The sequence below is a fragment of the Manihot esculenta genome, chromosome 3, assembly GCF_001659605.2.
Source record: "Manihot esculenta cultivar AM560-2 chromosome 3, M.esculenta_v8, whole genome shotgun sequence".
Classification (NCBI taxonomy): domain Eukaryota; kingdom Viridiplantae; phylum Streptophyta; class Magnoliopsida; order Malpighiales; family Euphorbiaceae; genus Manihot; species Manihot esculenta.
The window spans coordinates 30,908,803-30,934,739 of record NC_035163.2 but is presented as its reverse complement, the minus strand read 5'-3'; the positions used below and the strand labels follow the sequence as shown (position 1 = coordinate 30,934,739).

Sequence of the window (25,937 nt, the reverse complement as noted above, 5' to 3'; positions counted from 1 at the left end):
TTTTTTTATTATAAATAGTATTTTTTTACTATTAAAAATTTTAAAAATTTATTTTTTAATTTTTAAAAAATTTCAATAAAATTTTTCGTATTTTCTTTTATATCGTCTTCATCAAACCATCATTTAACTCAATTATTTGTATATATAACTTCAATTTAACGGTTAGCGTATTAATTATATTTCTAGAAAAAAAAAAATTACCGGATAATTCATCATCATCTTCAATGATTGCTTCCAGTGGAATTTCTGCAAAAATTCCAAATTTCTTATTAATTTTCTTACTTTCATGGCAAATGAAAGGAAAAATGATGAGGTTTTCTTCGTCTCAGAATTAAAAATCTCGAAATTTGAATTTTTTCCTTTTTCTTTAGCTGCAGAGATATATTCGATTAATTAATTAATTAATTAATGGAAAATTTATGTATATTTTTAATATAGGTAACAGTGGTGGAATTCAAAGTTTCCATTATTGTAATGCATGTGAAAGAACCGTCGCGAAAACAATTTCTTATTTTAAGGGTAAATAATCCATGATTAATTCGTAATTAACAAGGGATCATATATTATAATTATTAATTTATTTTTATTAATTGTGGATGTTGTAGGGGTGGAGACATTTATAATAGACATGAACAAAGACAAAGTAGTGGTAAAAGGCTGCATGGATCCTCAAGAACTTTTGGAGAAACTAAAGAAGAAGACCAGGAAGAAAATAGAAATTATAGGGAAGAAGAAGAAGAAGAGGAGGCTCCTAAAGGAAATTTAGCAGATAATCAAGAAAATGAAGAACCAAAAGGAGAAGTTTCTCAATCGGTTGAAGGGCCACCATATTTCTTGGATTATTGTAAAGAAGATGTCTTAATGACTTTTAGTGATGAAAATCCAAATGCATGTTCAATTGTGTAAAGAGAACAAATGCCTAGCCATATGCAGCCTGGTTCACACGTTACGTGCAAATTGGGAAATAGGGAAGCAAAATATTTTGGTCAAGCTTTGTTAAACTTACTCAAAAATCAACTCACTTTTAAAAAAATGGTCTTGTTCAAACAAAGCATGATTGTCTACTTTAAATAAATTAAGGTTTTTTTTTTTTTTTCTCTTTTATCACCACCTTCCCTCTTTCTTTTTTATTATTATTTAGAATGAGTCAAATAAAATCATTAAAATTGAAAGTGGATCAGAGAATCTTGCTTCTTAAATTTCAAATTTTTTTTTAAAAAAAAATCAACTTAGCGAATTGATAAATATTGCTCTGCCACTTGTCAACAAATTAATATTAAATGTATTCCTAAGAAGAATGCTTACTGTTAAAATTGAAAATCCATGATAATTGTAACTATTGCTTAAGTGGTAAATGGAAAGTTCATTTAAATCAGTACCTTCAGTTTGCCATCAAGAAGAACAGCAAGGGCCAGAAAATGAGCAACATGAGATCCAAAGCCCCCTATCGTTCCTTCTTTAACTGTTATCAAAACTTCATGTGATTTTGCTAGGACTCGAACGAGGGCGTGATCCAAAGGTTTACAGAATCTAGCATCTGCTACTGTTATATGTAAGCCATGGGGTTCGACTAAAGAGGCAGCAGCCAAACTCCCGTAAGCCAAGAGTGCTACTCTTTTCCCTTCAACCAATATCCTGCCTTTTCCAACCTATGAGAAATATTTTAAAGTTGAATTGTTATTGGTTTTGAAATTTTACTTGACTAAAGCAATATAGAATAAAGACTTGGTTGAACCCTACCTCAAGAGGAATACCTTTGTTTCGTGGCAGCTGAACACCAATACCATTACCTCTCGGGTATCGAAAACAGCTAGGACGATCATCTATAGCGGCAGCTGTGGCGACCATGTGAAAAAGTTCTGCCTCATCAGAAGGAGTCATCACCACCATGTTAGGGAGACATGCCATAAAAGTGACATCAAAAGCTCCACAACGTGTAGGACCGTCTGCTCCAACCATCCCAGCTCTGTCCATTGCAAATCTCACAGGCAGTTTCTGCAAATCCACATCATGTACTACCTGTGTAATTCATGCAGAAAAATGCTATTAATAAAACTCAAATAGATTGTTAATCCAATATACTAATTTAATAGCAATACTGAAAGTAATAATGTATATCAGCTTGCCTGGTCATAAGCCCTCTGCATGAAAGATGAGTAGATTGCACAAAAAGGTTTAAGGCCTTCACAGGCTAATCCTGCAGCAAATGTAACTGCATGCTGTTCCGCTATTCCAACGTCAAAGCATCTCCTTGGGAAACGACGAAGGAAGAGATTTAGGCCTGTTCCACCTCCCATTGCAGCATGAATGGCAACAACATCCTTGTCCACTTCTGCTTCTGCAATCAAAGCCTCTGCAAAGTATGTTGTGTAAGACTGTGTAGTAGCACTGCCCTTGAATTGCTTTCCAGTTGCAGGATCAAACTTGGTAACCCCTGAAAAATGAAAACCATGCAGTTACTCCTTTCAAATAATAAGCATAAGATAGCCACTTTAAGTTTTGCTTGCATCTTTTTTCTAAGCTAAAGTTCAATTGCCATTACCATGGTATTTGTCTGCAGCTTTCTCAGCATATGGATACCCCCGACCTTTCTCGGTGACAACACGTATCAAGACTGGACCAGTTGTTTTAGTACCCTTAACCTCTTTGAGAATAGCTGCCAGTTCGTGCATGGGTCCACCAATTCGCGGGCTTTTTGCTTTTTCAAGTTAAAAAAAAAAAATTTTCTCAATCCCTCACCTGAAAATAATTTTTTTCCGAATCGGGATAAAAGGAACTCTATTGCGCTTTTAAAACGCAATAAAATCCACCGCGCTTTAGAAAATAATAAATTTAAAAAAAATTAATTTAAATACATTACCGCAAGTTACGGTAATGTACGAGTGCGGTAGGACGATTAATTTTAATTATAAATTTAATTTTTATTTAATTAATTATTATATTTTATTAATTTAATTAATTATATATTAAATTTATAAAATATAATTATAAAAATTATGTTAATATTAATATTAATTAATTTTTATTTAATTAATTATTATATTTTATTAATTTAATTAATTATATATTAAATTTATAAAATATAATTATAAAATTTTGTTAATATTAATATTAATTAATTTTTATTTATTTAATTAATTATTATATTTTATTAATTTAATTAATTATATATTAAATTTATAAAATATAGTTACAAAAATTATATTAATATTAATTAATTTAAATTATTTATAATATAATATTATATTTATCACTTTATTTTATTAATTTATATAATTTAATTAATGCTAAAGATAATATAAATGTATTAATATAATTTATTTTACAAATATATTAATTAATGTTAAGGATATATATAATTTATTTTATTAATCATATTTATCAATATAGAAATTATAAAAAATTAAATAAAAAAATACATTAAAATATTTAAAAACAGTGAAATGTAATAAAAATAAGTCAATATATATAAATGATAAAATAAAAAATTATTCATATTGCACGTCCTTTTATTTTTTTAGAAGATAGTTTTATATGACAGTGGTTATTATTTATATTCTCACTTTTCAATATTAATATTTATAAGGTTATAAAAATATTAAAAATTAATATTTATAGAGTATTTTGAGAGGTATATAAGAGAATAAAAAAAATTATGAGAAAAAATATAAAATAAAATAAAATTTAATTTTTTTATAATTCACAAATATTTATATTAAATATTTATAAATTAATTGTAATAAAAATAATAAAATAAAATGATAAATATAAAAAATATAATATTTTATTGTAAATAAATTAAAACCATTAATATTTATGATAATATTAATATAATTTTTGTAATTATATTTATATAAATTTAATATATAATTAATTAAATTATATAAATTAATAAATATAATATAATATTATATTATAAATAACTTAAATTAATTAATATTAACATTAATATTAATTGAATATGGAACATGCATTATGATTTTTATAAATTTAATTGAATATGGAACATGCATTATATTAATATTAATATAATTTTTATAATTATATTTTATAAATTTAATATATAATTAAATTAATAAAATATAATAATTAATTAAATAAGAATTAAATTTATAATTTAAATTAATTGAATATGGAACATGCATTATGAACTTTACCAAGTGCAGTAATGTATTAAATTTTTTTATTTTAATTAATATATATAATTTAATAAATAATTAATAAACTATAACAATTAATTAAATAAACATTAAATTTATAATTAAAGTTAATTTGAGTGCTGCAGTATTATTGCAGCTGAAGATGCGGTAGTGTCTTTAAATTATATATTTTTTTAATTTATTATTTTTAAAGGTGTGATAATATATTTAAATTATATATTTTTTTAATTTATTTTTTTATTATATTTTTACAGTGCGGTAAACTCTATCGCACTTTTAAAAAAAAGTTTTTTTTACTCTAATTCAAATTAAATTATATTAATTAATTAATATATTATATTAATTTAATAATTATATTTATATTATATTTTTTTATTAAAATAAATTTTTTATAATATATTTTATTAATTTTAATATATTTTTATAATAATATTCTAATTAAATAATATTAATTATAAATTTATTTAACTATTATTAAATATATATAAAAAAAGACTGAATTAAATAATTAATAAAAAATAAATTAATTAATTAATTAATATAAATATTTAAAATTATAAAAATTAAATTTATTTTTATTGTACTGTTACTCTATATAATCAAAGTATAATATTAATGATTTTAATATTTTAGAGAGTTTTGAAATACAATATAATAAATTTATTGTAATAAAAAATTTAATATAAAAAATTTAATTATTATATAAAAAATATAATATAAATAAAATTATTAAATTAACATTATATAAAAATAATATATTAATTCATTAATATAATTATAATATTTTAATAATAAAAAATTAAATCATGGCCTGACCTCTTATAAATAAAATAAAAAAATAAATAATAGAAAAAATAAATAATAGCCTAGAATGGCGCAATGTATTTATTTTTTTAATTATTAATATATTATAATAAAATATTTATATTATATTAATTTATAATTTATTATATTTTTATAATAATAAATATTTTTTTATAATTTTAATATATTAATATTTAATAAATTATAAAATTAATATTTTATTACAAATAATTTGATTTTGATTAAATATATAAAAATAATTTAATAATATTATATATATTTATTTAATATTTTTTATTATTTTAATAAATTAATACAATAATACTATTTTATTATTTTAATAAATTAATACAGTAATATTACTGTGATTAAATAGTATCAGTAATTTTTTAATCACATAATAATATTATTTTATAACTCTAAAAATTACTAAAATAAATTATAAATAATTATCATATTTTATAAAAATATTTTTAATATATAAAAGTACTATAAAAATTAATAACAAACCGATTATACATAAGAATATTTAAAATTATAATATTATTATTATATAAAAATACTGAATTATTTATAATTTATCAAAAAGAAATAAATTAATTAATTAATTTATCGCATAATAAATTAATTAACAGTATAATTTTATTTTATTTAAATATTAATATATTTTTTATATATTAATATTTAATATATTTTATTATTAATATTTAAACTAAAAAGATTACTAACTCTATATAATTTCAGTGTTATAAAATTAATATTATTATATGATTATGTACATTGTCATAAAATTAATATTATTCTCTGATTATGTACGCCTCCATAATAGCATTCTAATAAAAATAAAATTAATTTTTATAATTTTAAATATTCATATTAATTTATTTATTTATTTTTTTATTAATTATTTAATTCAGTGTTTTTATATATATTTCATAAAATATAATTATAAAATATTATTTTAGTAAAATTAATAAAATCTATAATAAAATATTATTATAATAAAAAATATAATATAAAAATTATGTATTAATTAATTAATATAATTATAATATTTTAATAATTAAAAAAATTTAAAAACAAATTAAGACCTAACACCATTGACAATAAAGCCAACTATTATTTTTTTAATTTATTTTTAAAATTTAGCGTGAAACCATTCTAAAAAATTAAAAATAAATAAATAAATAATTAAATAATAGCAAGTAAATTTTTGGATTAACACTTTCCTACTCCAAATCTGCAAATATTTTTATCCCAATCTTAAATACACAACCCCAAATCTGCAAATATTTTTATCCCAATCTTAAATACACAACCGCCCTTAAATTGACAAAACCCGCAGAACCCTTGGTAGCCTTGCGGTCACTGGTCGGTAACGTGCCGCAGAATACGAACCATAATCGGAGTGCCGTGATCATTGTGGCTCTGAAAGTGAAGAAAATAGAAATGCAATTTGCAGTTACTATTTTGTTTGACAAACTCATAATTGCTCAACTGGTGACCATGTCCTTTCAGTTGGGCGAAACTGCAGTTCACAGGTCAGTCTTGAAAATTATCACCTTACCATCAACCATTAATCAACTATCATGGTGGACAAATTGAAAACAAATTACTATACAAGGCAAACAGCATGAAAAATGCATTATAAACTGAAGAAAATTCATAAAGAAATTTGAAGGCTGAGCCCCTGAGAAAATCCAAGAATGAAATAACAGAAATTCACAAGGATCATTCTATGACTATAACAAGTGAATTTATATTATGTTAGGCTACCTATTGAGACAAGCATGACTCTCAAACTAGAGAGGAAGATTGAACAAATACTTCTTCAGCACTAGTTAATTTGAAATTGTACACAGCAGCAGTGTATTGATCCAAAATAAAGTAGATAACAACGATCATCACATATGCTTCCAGCTTATTTCATTTTTGCCTCTGTGAACAGAACATGGCGGTTCACTCTGGGATCATACTTCCGAAACTCAAGCTTCTCAGCAATTTTCTTAGAACTCTTCCTCTTTACATAGAAGAATCCAGTCCCAGCAGCTGAAACAAGCCGGATGAACATAAACGTCTTCTTCTTCTTGTCCCCCATTCCTAATTGTAGACACGAGAGAGAGCCACGGTGTAAGCACATGTTCTAAAAAAAGAAGATAATGTTTTTTCCCTTACAATAGACATCACTGATATAAGTGCATGCAAAACTGTGCATCTGAAATCCAAATCCATAGCAGATAACATATACCAAATGCTTCTCATCTCTAACCTAAAACAAAACCTGACCTAAAATTTGCCTACCGGGCACAGGTGGTCTTAAATCTTGATAGATGATATCAAAATGGTAAAGACAGCAAACTTGGGGATTAGACAGAATTTCTATTCCAGACACCATATAAACCACGCCCACGACAATGAATCTCAATTAGTCATTTTATCGAGCACCTTTTGAACAATACGCAAAGGCGACCCAGAATGAATTTCAAACGTCAAAGCTCATAGTTTCATACTGCCCTACTTATCACAGCAAATGGGCACCTAATCATACCCAGAAATAAATAATTGCTACTCTTGCGAGTCTGCAACAATCTGAAAATAAAACCCAATGCTATTCTGGAAACAAGAGAAAAACTTTAACCAGTTGAAACAAAAATAGAGAAAGCGAGTAAATTTCCATCGATGAATCAGTTCAAAAGAAAAAAAAAAATGAATATGAACTCACTCGCCAATCTTCTTTCAAACAGTGAACAAATGAACAAACGGGTACCCTATGGAAGGGATGGAGCTCAGCTCAGCCAAAGTGACAATCTTGTCTATTATATGAAACGACAAATATGCCCTTGTTAGTGTACGCTAATGCGTTTTTCCTCGAATCGGTCTAGGTGTTGTGTTATCCTATCCTCCACCCGCTGGCGCACATTAGCATCACGCCATCACCCAGTCTTTGTACCTGATTTCTCAGCACCCAAACAATCTCGTTTTCTTTCTCTTCTCTATCACTTGCGAAGCTGTTTCTCTGTCTCTCAGTAGCAAAGAGGAGGTACAATTAATCTAGAAAAAGATAGAAGATAAAATCTTTGCTCAATTTATTTTTGAATCCTACACTTTTCTGTTTGTTACTGAGAAAATGAGGAATTGTTGAGGAGACGATTAAATTTTTTTTTTTCCTCCTTAGTACTTCTAGAATCGATTACAGATGGCGAGCGCGGTGGACGCAACGGGGAATCCGATCCCCACATCTGCGGTGTTGACGGCGTCATCAAAGCACATATCTTCGAGATGCTTACAGGAGAATGTGGCGTTTCTCAAGTGCAAGAAGAAGGATCCAAACCCGGAGAAATGCCTCGATAAAGGCAAGGAAGTCACTCGCTGCGTCCTTGGCCTGTAAGCAATCTCATATTTTTTGTGATTTTTTCCCCTTTTTTTTTCAGATTATGCAGCTGAATTTGGATTATTAGTTGTTGCCCATTTTAATAATATGATGTCTAAAATAAATTTCAGTGTTTGAACGATTGAACCCTTATATTCCATTCTATAGATTTTGTTTGTATATTTCTTTTTGTTTGGCTGAATAAGTGTTGGACTACAAGCTCAAATGAAAATCCATTTTTGTTAGATTGTGGAGGTTTTTCTTTCCCTTTCTGCTTCATGGGTTCTATTCAGATGCTGAAACTGTGGTGGGATACGTACCAATAATTAAAACCAGTTTTTCTATTCGTCCATGTGATCTTTTTCTGCTTTCTAGTTAATTTTCTCTTCTTTTCTTTGTGTTCTTTATCTAATTTTCCCTTGACAATGTCTTATCCATGATTCTGAGTTTAATGGTTTATTGTACTGAAGTCACATAAGAAATATCATTCATTTAGCATTGCTATTTGGCTAGCTAAAAATAGTTTCTGGAGCGAAGATTAATGATGTTTACTTGTTCCTTTAAAATTGTCATAACTGCAGTAGGGCAAACACATTGTCAACAATTTCCAAATTAGACCCTTAGTTCCATAATTATCAACCATTCGGTAACATAAAGATTCATAGGTTTGAATATCTTAATCGACTCTGGTTAGGATCTCAAATTCTTAAACTTGCTCATTCCATCTTCAACTTGAAACAATTTTGAGTATAATGAATACCTTTTCTTCTTGAGTCATCTATACAGGTATTTTAATTCTGGCATATGTCTCACAAAAAATCAGTTCCAATAAATAGTAGCATTAAACAATCTGCTCTCATAATGTAGACCATTACAGTGCTACAGTTAGAATAATAGATTATGTAATGATTAGGTTCAGCTGTCTCCTCACGCTTGCATCCTTGAACCTCTAGTGCTATTTCACCAGAGGTCTACTCTAAGTGCTATCAATTTCAGTACATGGATTAATAAGCTTCTGGGGTTGCTTATGTTATGATCCACTGTATGTTACTTGAGGCAAAGCTTCACAATCAGACCGATTGTCCATCCTCATCCTGCTAAGGATTTAGAAACCGTAACATTCTGATAACTGAATTAAATTTTAAAGTCAGCTTTATAAAGTTTGTGTTTCATAAGTTCTGAGAACTGGAGTTGTTAACGTCCATGTATCATAAATTGCTGTTTTTTTTGTTTTGAATCATCACCACTCGTTTTAAGCAAGATATCCAATTGGAAATTCTTATGCTTGGAGTTTGGGGTAGTTTTAACCTGTCTTCATAACTTACTTTTGAGCATAAACTAGTAGGTTAAACTATTTACAATTGTATTTTCTCCCGCTTCTCTTATAAAAGAAGGAAAGGGGCAGGGTGGGAGGGGGAAATTCCCCCATGCATAGTTTTCTCCTTTTCTTCCACTTGTTTTGCATATTTATTGCTTCAGCCATTTATCCTGGTCAGTCTATGGCTCAGCAGATGCTCCAAACAGCATGCTGCTTTCTTCCTTTATTTGAAGTTGTTTGAACAATATTTCTGCAGCATAGTAGATATTGTTGAACAATTCATACTACAAACTCTCCATTTTCTGTCTTTTAGGTTTCTTTGATCCTTCATAGTCTACTACTAGATTTACATGATTTTTTATCCATATGTGCCAACTCCAGCCAGTGTAAGATTGAACTTCAGTTGTGTTGGGTTGAACCAAGTTAGAATTTCTAATTGCACATGCTAATCAACAATGTATCTTTTAATAAAAAAATCCTATGTAATATTCTTTAGACTAAGCTTGCAAAGGAACTCCAAGAACTAGTTTCATCACACAAGATCACAAATCCCATATGCACAAAAGAATAGCTGGTTGGAAATCTAAATTGTGAGATGTTTGGCACTGCAGGCTGAAAGATCTTCACCAGAAGTGTGCAAAAGAGATGGATGCTTACGTTGGTTGCATGTATTATCATACGAATGAATTTGATTTATGTCGCAAAGAGCAGCAAGCATTTGAGAAAGCATGCCCTTTGGAATGATTGGCCAACTGAACTTGTGATGCCTTGACTACAATAATTAGGGCAGTTTGCTCTGTTGTTCTTTCTGGTTTCCTGACATGAATCATCTTCATTTTCTATGGTTCAAAATGTTCTTTCAGGATTGCTTTCAAATCAAAAAAGATGGGACAATTGCCTACTTTTTAAGCAGAAAAGTTGTTGATCATTATTTGGTTTTACAGTAACCGGATGTTTGGATTTTGGTTTCAAATAGTTTTTGCATTGATATGTTTAGACCAAGGTTTGAAGCGCTAGAACTTTGTGACAAAGTGTAGGATTCAATTTGGACACCCTTAGCCAGCTAATTAGAGCAATATATAGAGATCATCAGAAAGATGTCAGATGCTATATTGGCCCACAGCATGCAGCAGAATCATGCAATCAAATTTCCACTGCAATTAGCCATCTGCTATGAGTTATATTAACAGTTAAACCAAATAGGCTAAAGTTGCCAAATTGCAGTTTTTTGCTAGATAAATGAAGTTCATTTGAGCAAGTGTTATTCAACTTGTCTATCGAAGGAATGGACTTGGGTCATATAAGTTATTGACCAAATGGACTAAGATGAAGATATGTTAATCATTATATGGACTTGCAAATTTTATGAGCCGATTACAATGTTACGGTTGAATTATATTTAACCCCTTGGGATTGTAGTTTCTAGGTTTTAAAGAACTCATTAATGCATCTCTTTCTTTTCTTTTTCGTCAAACGAAACGCAAGTGTTTAAACACTTTAGTAGAAGTTTTTCATTAAAAAAATGGATAATATTAATAATAACAAAATATAAAGACAAAATAATTATATTTAAGAATTTAAATATAAAATATATTATAGATTATAGATTAAAATGAATAGACTTAAATGTGCCCCATGACGTTTTTTGAGTTTCTTGCGACGGCAAAGACGAGTAAAATTCTTATCCACCCTACCACTATTTTATTACTTCAATTTTAAATAATATTTTCACCCAATAATTTTTTGTTATGACTTCCATCATACCTTTTTTTATTTCATTATAGTTAAATTAATATTATATGTTTATAATTCTATTAATCGGAATATAAATTTTTTATAAAAAAATAATTTATTAAAGCAACTATTAAACCAATAAATATGTTATCTATAATAATTAAAATTGATATTGAAATAGGTATCTATAATTAAATTTACAATTTATACGCAGATTATATATAGAATAATTAATATTATAGTTGCTCGCGTTAAAATAAGAACACACCAAATGGATTGATGCCCATGCTAGAATCTAGATACTACTGCATCTGCAGCTGGCACACATGCATCCAGTGGAAGAATGGACAGTGTAGAAACATCCCCTATCAAGAACACTATCAACGCATGATTCTCAACATCCAAAACTGGCAAATGAAAAAGCAACCAAGCCTTAGATACTTTAGATTCCCATTTCACCAATTTCCAACAAAAGAGTCGCCAACACAGAAGCAGCTAAAATATCACGACATACAACTGATAAAAAGAGACGATAAAACAAAATGGGTGATCCAAATAGACAAATACATGCGGCTCAACTTATGCCCAAATTACACTTTCTGATGCAAAACCCATTACCAGCGCAAGATAGCAACATTTATCGGAAGATAGACAGCCATCAGCGAGAACTGCAATGAAACATATCAAAAACATAATCATCATTTCAACAGTAAACATAATCAGCAAACATTCCACATACACAACCAGTTAAGATTTAACCAAAGCAAAAATATACACTAATCCATATGATTGTTTGGCAGGCAGAGAGCAGAGCTCCTCATCCTCCCACAGTACTGTCAAAATACCAAGCCATAATATAAAATTTGGAATTATGCAAAATATTCAAATGTGAATTTTAAGTGTCAAGTGTTCAGACTAAACAGCATGTCAAACTGCATCAACATAATGGAACTTGGGACCATTAAAAAAATTAAAATATGAAAATAAAGCTCACACACTCTTAAAACATGCTCCTATAAGAAGCATAGTCAACCCACGTTAGCTAGACACGGCATCTCACAAACACAACATAGATTAAATGAGATACTTTACCCATAAGACCGTGAAGGCGACCTTGATTGACTACGACCATTACCCCTTGGACTCCTTGACCTGGCGGATGCATAGTCTCCTTCATCACGAGGGCTCCGACCATTCTGCCTTGGGCTTGGAAACCTCTCATTCAACCTATAGTCCCTCTCATCTCGTGGAGAACGTGAACGTGAAATTGACCTGGCTCTCCCTGGAGAGTTATAATCATCTCTTGCACCATGATCCCTGCATCAGTTTGGAATAAACATAGATGCAAAAGAGTCAAAAATAAACTATCCAATCAACAATAAAACTAGCTGAAGGTAACACAAAAACTACAAGCATTAGTGGTTCCATGGTAAAATGAAACTTATCTCTATTCAGGACCACCATAAGGCCAAGATTTTCATCACACGCTCATCATTTGATGACAGACAAATAGTGTATTCATAGGGAAATTATTCAGTGTGTTAAAAAACATACTTACATCTTCAGTGAAAATCTAATTAATCAAAATATGACCTTTACCTGCACCTTTTTCATGGTTTCCGAACAAAATTATGATACTTGAATCCAAACACTTTTGAGAGTTGGGCTCTACAAGGTGTACTGGTTGATCAGCATCTGATAACTTCATAGCTCTCTTTGCCCCAACTTTATAAAACCTCAAATTATCTTTTTCTTGGGCAATGCCATCATATCTCTACCAGTAAAACTTTGAATAGCTTTCCTTCTTTGAGGATGATTTCTTTCTTTGCCCAACTATAAGCTTTATATTCTTTAACTGGATAGTATATGCAAAACAAGATATCAAACTTAACAAGTTTCCTTATTAAGAAGCTATTGAAGAGAATAAACAAATTACCCCTGTGACTCCAATTATCTCTCAGGTGAAGCTTAAGCTAGTTAGTAAACATCAGAAACGTAGTGCCACAGAATAGGAAAGCCGATGTAAAAAGTAGATGATAGTGAAGGTGACATTATAGTCTTTCATCGAAAATAGTCATGAGATCCATCACTTTATGACTTTCGACTTTTGTCGTTAATCTTTATTTATCTGGAATTCTTTAAAGTCTCCCATTTCACTTTACTATCTGCATCAACAAGGCCACCAGCAGATAACATTCATATTCATGGGAAGACCTATCATACATTCTGTGCCATCACAAAGTTCAAATCAATTCGAGGCATGTCAGCAAGACAAAAGTCATAAACACCAGGTATTACGTTCACCTTTTCACTGCAGTGCATTAAAGGAGTTGAATTTTTTCAATATAAACCAATGAAAAAAACACATCTCTGTGATTGCGTTTCATGTGAGGTACTAGACAACATGGGGATAAGACTAGACCAAGAAAGATCTCCCTTTGGTACATGAATGACAACAAAATAACGACAAAGCTTCAACATTTCGAAGGAATAACATGGAAAGATAAGGGAATATGAAAAATAAGAACTAACAGAAGTATAAAATATGCAAAGACTTTTCTAGCATATAAAATCAAACCTTGAATCATGCCTTGCAGGAGAAGGTGAATGTGAGTAAGCTGCCAACCAAAAAACAATGATTCACTATTCAGCAAAAAGCATTAAAGAATAAAAAATCATACTTCCATATTATTAAATACTTTATATAGAAGTAGAAAAACATAAAAATTTGAAGATATTATCAGAAACTTCAGTTAAATGCTCAAGTGAAAATTTGAACTGACAACGATGCTGGCGTCTTGGGGACCTTGGTGGTGTTCTCCCTCTATGGCTACCTCCATAACGACCACTGAACATAAACACAAAGGTATTAAGGCAGAGAATGCAAGAGACAGGCCAGCCAATTGCTAAAGTAACAGTTTGATAGTTAATACAAGAGTCAGGAAACTGCTAAAGTAAAAGATTGATCAAAATAGAAGAGATTTGAAATAAGAAACACGGTGAAGAATCAAGGAAGCAAAGAATGTAACACCTTACACGGGCAGTTGTACGCATTTCTTGAGGAGTTTTCCTGTTCTCCTCAGCAAAAACAATTCTTATCTCACGCCCACCAATAATTTTATGATTCATTCGTTGCTTTGCTTCTGCTGCATCTTCAGCATAACGGTACTTCACAAATCCAAAGCCCCGTGGCTCACTGCCAATTCAAATCACCACAACAAAAGATTATGACAAGACATGTATAAAAAGCATATGAAAGCAGAGACTAAACACAAAGCAGGAGAGATCAGCAACATGATCAGTTTCCTCATTAGCTAAAACAAAATGTTCAATCTACTTATGAATGGAGACAGGGTATCTAACAAAATATTCTGGCATTACAAAATACGAAATCTAGCTTGTAGTTCACTTCTTATATATCCAGTTACAGGGCACATATAAGAAATGCATCACAAGGAACAACCAAAAATAAAGAGCGAGTGCAAGCATATTGGACTAATAGCTGTAAAGATAAATCCATAGTGCGAACAATTTGAAAGACTGAATCAGTGCAAGAGAAAAACTTCCTTCAAATGGTACTTATCCAATAGAAATCAGTTTTCAAATGTTTCTTTCACAGTGAATAAAAATGATGGTGCATATAGATGTTCTCAAAGTTTTCACATCGAAATGTACAACAAAGATGCATGAGTATGTAAAAACACTAGACAAAACTTTCAATTTTCAAATCTCACAGGATATACTTCCACTAGCCTTTGCATTGACATTGTAAATAAATTGTACACCAAAACAAAGTTAGATAACGAGTCAAAAATTTGATAAATCAATATCAACATGTACTGAGAAAAAAATAGTTGCACATAGCACAAACTCGCATACCCAGTGTAGTAATTTTTTGGTAGATATACATCCTTCACAGGTCCATATTTCTCAAAAGGAACCCTTAGGTCTTCAGGCCTGCACCACACCATCACTAGGTCTTTCAATCCAAGAGAGCTTAACACAAGTGTAAACAAACTAAACTCAATTCAAAGAAATATATAACGTAAACATCTTGAAATTCAGAATTTAACATCCAGCACATTGTACGCGCCACAAAAAAGAAAATCGACTCTTAGCAAGCAAATTTGAATAATAATCAATTAAACCTATTTCCTCTTTTCTATCAACATGAAACTGATTAAGAAGAATTAGGTATGCCTACAAACAGCAGTAAACTCCCCAACCTTTATCAAAATTCAGCAGATATACAAATTTAAGAACAAACTCAAACATACGTGCACTTATATCCATATGCGTTAATATAAAAGAAAAGGGGAAGACCTGGCATCGAGAGGGAGATTGCGAACAAGCAAGCCAGAGGGAGCAGGGGAGCGGCGGTCGCGATGAGAACGGCTGTCGCGGTAGCGATCGCGGGGGCCTTCATCTTCATAGTAATGCTTCCGGCCACGTGGTGGAGTTCTGCTGCCGCGACGGGGACTGTAGCTCCTGCTTCGGCTCCTGTACCTTGGCATTGCCGCAGAAATCAGTAAAACCCTAACCCTACAGAGGGTAGCAGGTTTCGAAAATTATAGAAACAGAGGGAAAATAAACACGAGGAGACTATGAGCGATGTGAATTTAGCGCCCTATTTTTTGGCCCGAATAAGTAATTATTTATTAGTCCTTGTTTGGGTGACTCGTTTTGCTAAACATTTTCGTTTTTGGGCTTTTTATTTTAAAAAAAAAAACGTGTGTGGGTTTTTAATTATTTAAAGCCCATGGCTCAAACTTGGACTAAAAGAAAAGGCCGGCGATGAAACACTAATTCTAAATTTAAAAAATATAAGAATTATATAATATTTCATAATCTCAATTGGTTAAATTTAAAAAAAAAATTTTTTACTATATAAATTTACCTTAAAAGGAATAAATCAAGCCCATCTACAAATCCAAAAAAAACTCAAAACAAACCCAATAGAATACTCAACCTATAAATACAAGCTCATAAATGGTCCAATCCTGAAAATGGCACCGCCAAAAACTGAATCTCGAACTTTCGCCGCCTCTTTCCACAGCCGGTGAAACTTGCCCAAAAACCAATTACACCTTCGAGCATAAAAGGCATGTAAAAAATCAAATACAAAAAGACACAAAGCAAAGTAGGGGAAGAAATAGATACCGCAATACCACTAGAAACAACTGCACCACCAACTACCGCCACCGATGTCTATTCTGTGGACTCATTCGGTGAAGACATACTCAAAACAGAGACATGCAGACTAAGATAGAACAAAAGCTTAAAGAATTAAAAATTCAACTGATGATTGTGGGGCTTCGGGTAATTGAGCCCAACGCAGCTTAAGCGAAAGGGACCAGGTCGGGCTAGGGGTTGGCCCAATACGCAGCAACAAGCCTCATACAGGTTTAGGACTTGTCCTCGAGAGCTGAATAGGACTTGAACCGCCTCGGGGCATTATGGCCTAAATGTTCATTAGCTTCCGTATAAAAATAAACCCTGCGAGGCCTGGATCGTGTCCAAATGGTACCGGAAGGAAGTAAATGGCCGCCTAACGAAGGTAAGAACGCAATACATCGGTACAAGCTACCCGCGTGAATATGACAGAGATGTATGGATATAAGATGGCAGTTACACGCTCGAAAAAGACAAAAGGAATGGAAATAAAAGAAATGAAATGAGGGAAATAGAGGCCAAGCTTACCAAAACTTACTTGAGCCTAAACTCATTCTTGGATTTTAAACATCAATTTGAGCCATATGTGGGAACGAAGGGATCTCAACATCACGTGAGTTCTCATTCTTATTCACCTACTAAGATTCACATGGCAAACCCTAGTAAAAATCATATAGGAATCACCCATAATGACATGAGCTCGACTCAGGAGAGTCCGCTATTCTTTTTTTCTAGCCCAACAACTCGAGTAAACCCATCACCTACATTACTAAACCTCTCACCGAGCTTAACTATAGCCATGTCCCGAACCCCTTTATCAAACCAAAAACTTTAAAATATGGCCCTTCAGCTACAAAACGCTGCTAATTGGCTAAGCTAGATGTTACAACAAAGGGGGCTTAGTACCCTATTGAATAGGCCACCCATGGTAGACGAGCTCAACTACAGCAAGCCCTAACCCACGTTGAACCATCAAAATCCCTAACAGAGTAGTAGAAGAACAGGGGAAAGAGATGGAAAAGCAAGTTGGAGGAATGAACCAATGGCCTAGATGGGGCAGGATAGCGAGGGAGCTCATAAAAAATGATGGGGCAAAGAGCTACTCTTCCAAACCTATAGAGAAAGATGAAAGTGAAGAGTTGGAAGGAAACCATTACCGCCTGGAGAGGAGGCCTAGAAGGGAGGATACAGAGGTAGATCAAAAGTTGGAGAGGTTGAAGGAACAATTGTTGATGGAGCTTGGGGCTAAAGACTATCCCTTGTTACCGACCTCATCACCGTTCGTGAAACAGATCCAGCAGGAGACCGTACTAAAAAAGTTTATGATGTCAACCTTGGTAGCTATGATGGGACAGGAAATCCCTGGGAACATGTGCTGATCTACAAGATCTTCATGGAGTTACAGACTCACTCTGACAGTCTGATGTGTAAGGTCTTCCCAACAACCTGATAGGACCAGCTCGGGCTTGATTCAATAGCCTAGAGTTAAGGAGCATTAGGAACTTTGTCGACCTGGCCAACGTGTTCATCAGTAGGTTTATTGCCGAGGTCCTTGCTGAAAGAAAGACAAACTACTTGGAGACCATCAGGTAGAGAAGGAACGTGTCTCTGAGGGTATACGTGGCCAGGTTTAATTTGGAAGCTTGACTCGCAGTTGTCGAAACCGGTCAAAAATAACCTTTCCGGTTATCAACAATATTACTATTGCAGATAGTGGTAAAGGATCGAATCCATAGAGAATTGAAAACTTACCTATTCTTCTTATCAAGACCAAGGAAATTAACTGAAACAAAAATAAACTGAAAGATAAATAAACTGAAACGAGATAAACTGAAAGCAAATAAACTGAAAATAAAATGGGGGGGGTTTTGAGATTGATGCAATTAATCTAAAACTGAAAGCAATAAAAGAAGGCAAATAATTAAAATAAAAGAAATCAATAATGAGAAAGCTCTAGTTGCAGAATCGGATTCACTTCAGTTGTTAGGATTGATCATTAACACTATATTTCTTTGGTTGTTTCAATAGATTAGTTATGGGGATTGAAGACGCTTCTCACCACCATGTCTCTCCTTAAGATTAAACCAATTAGGGAACGTCCTTTAATTAATCACTAATCAATAAGTTGCCAAGAAACGTCCTTGGGCCTCATAAAATAAACAACTGTCAATTGCATTAAGAAATAGAGAGATCCAATCCTAGCTACCCATACGCATGGAGATGTTGCTAGATCATACAATTTCCTTAGTTTTTACATAAAATGTTATTATATTTGAACAATCCAATCAATTACAGACTTAAAATTATTCAAACTAACAATATATTACCTTACAATCAATAATCAATTGGCCACATTGATCAAAATAACAAAGCAATAATGGAATCAAACATGAAATTGCACAAATATTGAATAACTAAAAGATGAACAATATATGATCAAGTCTCCTGTAATACCCGGCTCGAATCCGACACCGGAATGCCCGTCGTCCGGTGGAATCCGGGGTGTTGGAACTCTATAGAAGGGTAGGATTTATGTTTTTCTTAAGGATTATGATGTGTGGTCAGGTGTTTAAGTTACATTGCTTTGAGTTTTGAAGAGAAAAGTCTATGGGGACTTTTGCCACATTCGGCCGCCGAAGGTAAGTTCGGCCGCCGAAAGTGCCCAATGTTCGGCTTCCGAAGTTCAGGTTCGGCCCCCGAATGTTGCATGGTTTTGCATGCGATTCGGCAGCCGAAGCTGAGTTACTCAGCCAGCTATTGTGCATTCCGTAGTCAGCATTTTGGACAGGTGTGAGCTCCAAAGTGTTGCCAGAAGTTTGGCCACGTTCCCCATGACTCATCTGCAAGCTTTTTAGTAGCTCATGCAGAGGGTTGAAGGTTTTGACGGTGGTGAAGGTAAAAAGTTAAGCTTTTGAGTTTAGTGAGTGGAACTAAACTTAACTCTTTTACTTGCACAATGGAATGTTTTAGCATATCCCATGCATCATGATTTTGCCATAGGTTGATTACATTAGTATTCATGAATATGTTGCATTGCATAGAGATTTGTTGATGTGGGTGAATGCTGAATGATCCAGTAGTCTCAGACAGGAAGTCCAGGAGCCCTTGACTATGCCCTGGCAGGTATAGAGAAGTCCAGGAGCCTTTGACTACGCCCTGGCAGGTTTATAGTAAAGACCAAGAGCCTTTGACTACGCCCTAGCAATGGTAAGTACAGAGGTGTTATATACACATATACATATATGACAGGAAGACCAGGTGCTCAATTCTACGCCCTGGCACAGAGTTACTGGGACTATGTGGTGACAGGTTTACTCTTGATGTGGCTTGACTGTGTTATGACGCATTCCATGAGATCATGTTTTACTGAGATGTTTTACTGTTCTACTCACTGGGCTATAGAGCTCATCCCACTCCCTTAACCCCAGTTTTGCAGGTTCAGTATACAGTGTACAGGGCAAGTCAGCAGAGCATAGAAAGAGTAACGAGAAATGTAATAGTGTAGCGTGGACATGTAATGTTAAAGAGCTGTACTAGTTATGTTTTCAGTTCCAGCGGTGCTTGACTTAGTAGTTTGTGATGTAACTCTATTGTTGTTTGAACATGATCTGTATCTATCTATTTACAGAGTATGTGAAAAACCAGGCTTAACAGGTATGAGTTAACCCATCTAGAGCAAGCTCTAGTCAGGGGTACAGAGTACAGAGTACAGAGTACAGAGATAGTGCATGCACAGGTTAAGCCTTGGTACAGAGAAAAGAATTTTTATTTTTCACAGAAAATGTATGATCATGTATGAGTTTTACAGGTACACAGAGCGTATAGCAGGCTTGTTACGGGTTCTGGCGGCCTTAAGCCGACCTGAATCCTAGCGCCGGTGACGGTCCATTTTGGGGTCGTTACAGATTGGTATCAGAGCCCTAGGTTCACATGATCGGACCTATAGAGACAGTGTCGGGCTCATAGAGGTTAGAAGTGGTCAAGCACAATAGGAAATCATGTCCACTAGGATAGGGTGTTGAGTTCTATCTGTTTCATGCCATGAGTTATGCATGTGCCCTATTGATATGTGATGTTTATGTGCTAAAGTGTTATGTTATGTGTTGTTTTCCAGAGAGTAAAGATGAGAGGAACTCGTCGATCAGCTCGATTGATTGGAGTCCCACCAGATAGTGAGAGACCAGCTGCTCGTCCTCCTGTATTGCCACGGGCAAGGTCTCAGAGATCTAGCAGGGAAGGTACGTCAATAGACCCTAGAAGGTCTGTAGACGAAAGCAGAAGAGGTACAGCTAGGGGAGAAAGATCAGAGGAAAAGAGGGACGCTATGGAGATTGATCAGTCTAGAGATGACAACATGGGTATAGGCAGAGTTGAGGAAGGTATGGGAGAGTCGCAGGGAGGTGCTCAGACCTCAGGTTTTGGCTATCCAGAGTATCCGATGGAAGGTATGTCGGAGTACTCTAGTTTTGTCCCATATCCTCCTTATATGCCATATATGCCTTATCCTTACTATCCACCATATCCTATGTATCCACCATCCCCTACCCATCCAAGTGCAGCACACACAGAGCCAAATGAACCAGTACCACCACCAGAACCAGTAGCCCCTGTTGTTGACAGACATCAACCTAGCTCATCTGGAGGTAAAGTGCAAATGACGGAGTACTTGAAATTGGATGCTCCTAAATACAACACGGGAGATGATCCATTTGAGTACCTCAGAGCAGTTAGGATGATAACCAGTGAATTGGGAGCAGATGATAGGAGAGCCATTGAGATGGCAGGTTTCACATTAAAATGCAAGAAAGCCAGAGAATGGTTCAAGAATTATGTGGAACCCAGAATGGACAGCATGTCATGGGGAGAGTTCGCCAATGAATTTGCAGGGTGGGCTTTTCCTGACAGTTCTCGGGAGATGAAGGTAATAGAGTTCGAACAGTTGAGACAAACAGATGAAATGAGTGTTGATGAATTTACAGACAAGTTCCTGGAGTTGCTTCAGTATGTGGGTCAAGCCTATGATACTGATCAGAAGAAGGCAAGGAGATATACTATGAGATTGCATCCCAGGTATTCTTCCTTGATTTTTCCAGCAGAAAAGGAGAGTTTCCACACTATAGTAGACGCAGCCAGGAAAATGGGAGCTAGTGCCAATATTCAGAAACAGTCAAAGGCACAGGCTTCGGGTTCTAAGGCCCCCAGTGCAGGCACTACAGGCAGCAAGAGATGGGACAGAGCAAAAGGAACAAAGAGTAAGTTCTGGAGTAAAGTGAAGTCAGGTCTGGGAATAGGTAGTGGCTCAAGCTCTGGTACAGCTCCAATATGCAGAAGATGCGGAAAACCACATGGAGGAGTTTGCCGGTTGGGATCTACAGCTTGTTTTAGATGTGGACAGGAAGGGCATATTGCTCGGGATTGTCCTCAGGTGACTTTTGCACCATCCCAGCAGATGAGTTCAGGCAGTGTGGTACAACCAGTTGTACGGCCAGCAGCTCCAGTCATGCCTCAGAGTAGTGGCAGAGGTAGAGGGAGAGGGGCAGCCTCTACTTCAGCAGCATGTTCCCGAGGTGGAAATCCGGTAGCCCCAGCACGGATTTTCACTGTGACACAGGAGGAGGCGAACACGTCGAACACAGTGGTGTCAGGTACTCTCATCATTGGGTGTTCAGATGTGTATGCTTTGATGGACCCCGGTGCTTCTCATTCCTTTATTGCTTCGAGAGCCATAGAGAGATTGGGTTTAATCAGTTCTGAGTTAGAGTATCCTCTCTGGGTCAGTGGACCTAAATGTGACCTATCAGTGGCAGTGTCAGTCTGTCGTTTCAGTCCAGTGTTTATAGAGGGTAGATACCTTTCAGCTGACCTTGTGGTTCTAGATTTGACGGATTTTGATGTCATTCTAGGGATGGATTGGTTATCTACATATAGTGCTACGTTGGACTGTAGAGAGAAGATAGTTAGTCTCAGAGACCAGGATGGGTCAGAGTGTGTCTTCAGAGGAGACAGGAGAGGTACACCCAGAGGTTTGATTTCAGCCCTTCAGGCTCGTCGTTTGCTTAGGAGGGGTTATCAGGGGTTTCTAGCTCATGTGAGAGAGCTAGACAGTCAGGTTAGGGAGCCAGCCACAGTACCAGTAGTCCGAGAGTTTCTCGATGTGTTCCCAGACGATTTACCAGGACTCCCACCTGATAGGGAGATAGGGTTTGAAATTGACTTGCTGCCAGGTACCAGACCTATCTCTATTCCTCCCTACCGGATGGCGCCAGCAGAGTTAAAAGAGTTGAAAGAACAGTTACAGGACTTGGTAGATAAGGGTTTCATCCGCCCTAGTACCTCACCTTGGAGTGCGCCAGTGCTTTTTGTCAGAAAGAAGGATGGATCCCTCAGACTTTGTATCGACTACAGACAGTTGAACAAGGTCACTATCAAGAATAGATATCCGCTACCTCGGATTGATGATCTCTTTGACCAGCTAGCTGGAGCAGGTTGTTTCTCGAAAATAGATCTGAGATCCGGGTATCATCAGTTGAGAGTCAGAGAGGCAGATGTGCCAAAGACAGCTTTCAGGACCAGATATGGGCATTATGAGTTCTTAGTGATGCCGTTCGGGTTGACTAACGCCCCTGCAGCATTCATGGATCTCATGAACAGGGTTTTCAGTGAGTTTCTGGATCACTTTGTCATTGTTTTCATCGATGATATTTTAGTGTACTCCAGAGATGCAGAGGAGCATGCCCAACATCTGAGGATAGTGCTGCAGACACTGAGAGAGCATGGTTTATATGCCAAGTTCTCGAAGTGTGAGTTTTGGTTGAGGAGCATTGCCTTCTTGGGACATGTGGTATCAGCAGAGGGTATTGAGGTAGACCCCAAGAAGATAGAGGCTGTAGCTAACTGGCCCAGACCCACTACAGTGACTGAGATTAAAAGTTTTCTGGGACTGGTAGGTTACTACAAGAGGTTCGTTCAGGACTTCTCCAAGATCGCAGCTCCTATGACCAAACTGACTCAGAAGAACCAGAAGTTTGTCTGGTCAGACCAGTGTGAGGAGAGCTTTGAGGAACTCAAGAGGAGATTGACCACAGCACCAGTGTTAGCTCTGCCTGTGAGTAATGAGGATTTCACAGTGTTCTGTGATGCATCTCGAGTGGGATTGGGTTGTGTTTTGATGCAGAGTGATAGGGTGATAGCTTATGCTTCTAGACAGTTGAAGAAGCACGAGTTGAATTACCCTACCCATGACCTTGAGATGGCAGCAGTTATCTTTGCACTTAAGATGTGGCGGCATTACCTCTACGGGGTTAAATGCGAGATCTTCACCGATCACAAGAGTTTACAGTACATCTTGAGTCAGAGAGAGCTGAATTTGAGGCAGAGAAGATGGGTGGAATTGCTCAGTGATTATGATTGTAAGATCCAGTATCATCCGGGTAAGGCGAATGTTGTGGCAGACGCCCTTAGCCGGAAGTCACTAGGCAGTTTATCCCATATAGCAGCAGAACGGAGACCAGTCGTGATGGAGCTTTACAAGCTCTTCGAAGAAGGATTACAGGTAGAGTTGTCTGGTACAGGTGCATTGATCGCACAGATGAGAGTGACACCTGTGTTTCTACAGCAGATTGCACAGAGACAGCATGAGGACCCAGAGTTGATGAAAATTGCCAGGACTGTTCAGTCAGGCAATAGTGCAGAGTTCCGTTTTGACAACCAAGGGATCCTTCGTTATGGGAGTCGACTTTGTATACCAGATAGAAGCAATGTGAAGGAAGACATTATGAGGGAAGCTCATAATGCGAGGTATAGTGTTCACCCAGGAGCCACCAAGATGTATCAGGATCTGAAACGGGTCTATTGGTGGCCAGCCATGAAGAAAGAAGTGGCGCAGTTCGTGACAGCCTGTGAGGTTTGTCAGCGGGTGAAACTAGAGCATCAGAAACCATCCGGAATGCTTAACCCATTACCGATTCCAGAGTGGAAATGGGAAAATATAGCTATGGATTTTGTAGTGGGTTTACCAGCTACGTCCAACAGGATAGACTCTATATGGGTGATTGTGGACAGACTCACGAAATCTGCTCATTTTCTTCCAATTCGGAGTAACTATTCTGTGGATAAGTTGGCACAGGTCTATCTGGATGAGATAGTGAGATTACATGGAGTGCCAGTGTCTATAGTTTCAGACAGAGGACCTCAGTTTACCTCGAGATTTTGGCGAAGTCTGCAGAGTGCGATGGGCACGAGATTAGAGTTTAGCATTGCTTTCCACCCACAGACTGATGGACAGTCAGAGAGGACCATCCAGACCATCGAGGATATGCTTCGACTGTGTTAGATTTTGGCGGTTCTTGGAGGCAGCATCTACCTTTGGTGGAGTTTGCCTACAATAACAGCCATCATGCTAGCATAGGGATTGTAATACCCGGCTAGACTCCGGTATCGGAATTCCTACTGTCCGGTGGAATCTCGGATGTCGGAGACCTCTAGAAGGGGTAGAATCATGTTTTATAAAAATGTTTTAATGTGTTTTATGATTTTAAGTATGAAATAAAATGAGTTTTTGCATGAAAAGTCTTTGGAGGAAAATCCAGGTTCGGCCGCCGAAAGTCAAGTTCGGCCGCCGAACATGCATGCGTTTTGGAGGCACGTTAGGCCCCCGAAAGCATGAGTTAGGGAAGTCCAGGTTCGGCCGCCGAAAGTCAAGTTCGGCTGCCGAACATTTGCATGGATGCGGAGGCACATTCGGCCCCCGAACGTGGTCTGGCCAGCCACCTATAAAAGGGGCACTTAGCCGAAATGGGCGAGCTTTCTCCCATTTTCGGCCACAGCAAGCTTCCGACCTTCCCTTTGCAAATCTTGTGTTCTTCCTCCAAATCTCTTCCATTTTTCTTGAGTTTTAAACTCACATTGCAAGTTTTGAGCATTTAAACCAAGTTTTGGAGCTTTGGGAACTCAGGAGCTCATTTTCGTGGATCTCCAAGTTTAGGTCGTCTCCCTCTCGATCTTCAAGAGGTAAGAGCCGATCTTAAGCTCCTTATGTGTTTTAAATAGGTTTTATGCAAGATCTATGGGTAGAAATGCATGTTAGGTTATATGTTGAGTTATGGGTTAATCTTGATGTTTTGGACAATGTGTGTTGATTGTGTGTGTTTGAAGTGTTGTAGTTGGGGTATATGATAGTTTGAGACCCCTAGGTGTAATGTATGTGAAGTATGCATGTTGTAGAGCAAGATTATGCATGATTAGAGGTTTTGGGAAGCAAGAGGTTCGTTTGAACCAAGTTTCTGCCCTTTGGCAGAAACCAGGTTCGGCAGCCGAAGGGAGTTTCGGCCGCCGAACCCCCTTTGTGGAGGCAGCATTCGGCTGCCGAAGTTGCCCCCGA

General features: G+C 35.3%; 4 protein-coding genes across 7 annotated transcripts; 1 reads left to right on the top strand and 3 right to left on the bottom strand.

Moving 5' to 3' along the window:
* Window positions 1-1,367: 1,367 nt before the first annotated feature.
* Window positions 1,368-2,672, bottom strand: LOC110611694 (probable 1-deoxy-D-xylulose-5-phosphate synthase, chloroplastic). Its single transcript, XM_021752081.1, has 4 exons — window positions 2,543-2,672; window positions 2,127-2,434; window positions 1,741-2,019; window positions 1,368-1,649 (listed from the first exon to the last, which is right to left on the bottom strand). The coding sequence occupies exons 1-4, from the start codon at window positions 2,670-2,672 to the stop codon at window positions 1,368-1,370; spliced, it is 999 nt and encodes a 332-aa protein (XP_021607773.1).
* A 3,933-nt stretch (window positions 2,673-6,605) lies between these two features.
* On the bottom strand, window positions 6,606-7,665 carry LOC110610380 (50S ribosomal protein L33). The gene has a single exon (XM_043955177.1). The coding sequence runs from the start codon at window positions 7,102-7,104 to the stop codon at window positions 6,886-6,888; it is 219 nt and encodes a 72-aa protein (XP_043811112.1). The 5' UTR covers window positions 7,105-7,665; the 3' UTR covers window positions 6,606-6,885.
* Window positions 7,666-7,851: 186 nt separating this feature from the next.
* On the top strand, window positions 7,852-10,620 carry LOC110610379 (NADH dehydrogenase [ubiquinone] 1 alpha subcomplex subunit 8-B). The gene is made up of 3 exons (XM_021750283.2): window positions 7,852-8,004; window positions 8,140-8,348; window positions 10,264-10,620. Exons 2-3 carry the CDS (start codon window positions 8,161-8,163, stop codon window positions 10,394-10,396), a joined length of 321 nt encoding a protein of 106 aa, XP_021605975.1. The 5' UTR covers window positions 7,852-8,004; window positions 8,140-8,160; the 3' UTR covers window positions 10,397-10,620.
* Window positions 10,621-11,801: 1,181 nt separating this feature from the next.
* On the bottom strand, window positions 11,802-16,030 carry LOC110611433 (serine/arginine-rich SC35-like splicing factor SCL28). 4 transcript variants are annotated; one of them, XM_043955174.1, is made up of 8 exons: window positions 15,710-16,030; window positions 15,266-15,382; window positions 14,418-14,582; window positions 14,170-14,234; window positions 13,965-14,004; window positions 12,479-12,703; window positions 12,162-12,219; window positions 11,802-12,054 (listed from the first exon to the last, which is right to left on the bottom strand). In XM_043955174.1, the coding sequence occupies exons 1-7, from the start codon at window positions 15,898-15,900 to the stop codon at window positions 12,204-12,206; spliced, it is 819 nt and encodes a 272-aa protein (XP_043811109.1). In that variant the 5' UTR covers window positions 15,901-16,030; the 3' UTR covers window positions 11,802-12,054; window positions 12,162-12,203. The 4 variants fall into 4 exon arrangements, with proteins under 4 accessions (XP_043811109.1, XP_043811110.1, XP_021607459.1 ...); XM_043955175.1 differs by having other exon boundaries at window positions 15,266-15,343; window positions 15,710-16,027; XM_021751767.2 differs by lacking the exon at window positions 12,162-12,219 and having other exon boundaries at window positions 15,710-16,028.
* Window positions 16,031-25,937: the final 9,907 nt, after the last annotated feature.

What these genes read in the sequence shown, in the direction of transcription:
- LOC110610380 (XM_043955177.1), bottom strand. Translation starts at nt 7,104, where the DNA reads ATGTGCTTACACCGTGGCTCTCTCTCGTGTCTACAATTAGGAATGGGG.
- LOC110611433 (XM_043955174.1), bottom strand. Translation starts at nt 15,900, where the DNA reads ATGCCAAGGTACAGGAGCCGAAGCAGGAGCTACAGTCCCCGTCGCGGC. An exon ending in CCAAAAAATTACTACACTGG is followed by an intron (nt 14,583 to 15,265) that starts GTATGCGAGTTT and finishes TTGAATTGGCAG; the next exon opens with TGAGCCACGGGGCTTTGGAT. An exon ending in CGTACAACTGCCCGTGTAAG is followed by an intron (nt 14,235 to 14,417) that starts GTGTTACATTCT and finishes GTTTATGTTCAG; the next exon opens with TGGTCGTTATGGAGGTAGCC.
- LOC110611694 (XM_021752081.1), bottom strand. Translation starts at nt 2,672, where the DNA reads ATGCACGAACTGGCAGCTATTCTCAAAGAGGTTAAGGGTACTAAAACA. An exon ending in AGCTGCAGACAAATACCATG is followed by an intron (nt 2,435 to 2,542) that starts GTAATGGCAATT and finishes TTCATTTTTCAG; the next exon opens with GGGTTACCAAGTTTGATCCT. An exon ending in ACAAAGGTATTCCTCTTGAG is followed by an intron (nt 1,650 to 1,740) that starts GTAGGGTTCAAC and finishes TATTTCTCATAG; the next exon opens with GTTGGAAAAGGCAGGATATT.
- LOC110610379 (XM_021750283.2), top strand. Translation starts at nt 8,161, where the DNA reads ATGGCGAGCGCGGTGGACGCAACGGGGAATCCGATCCCCACATCTGCG. An exon ending in ACTCGCTGCGTCCTTGGCCT is followed by an intron (nt 8,349 to 10,263) that starts GTAAGCAATCTC and finishes TTGGCACTGCAG; the next exon opens with GCTGAAAGATCTTCACCAGA.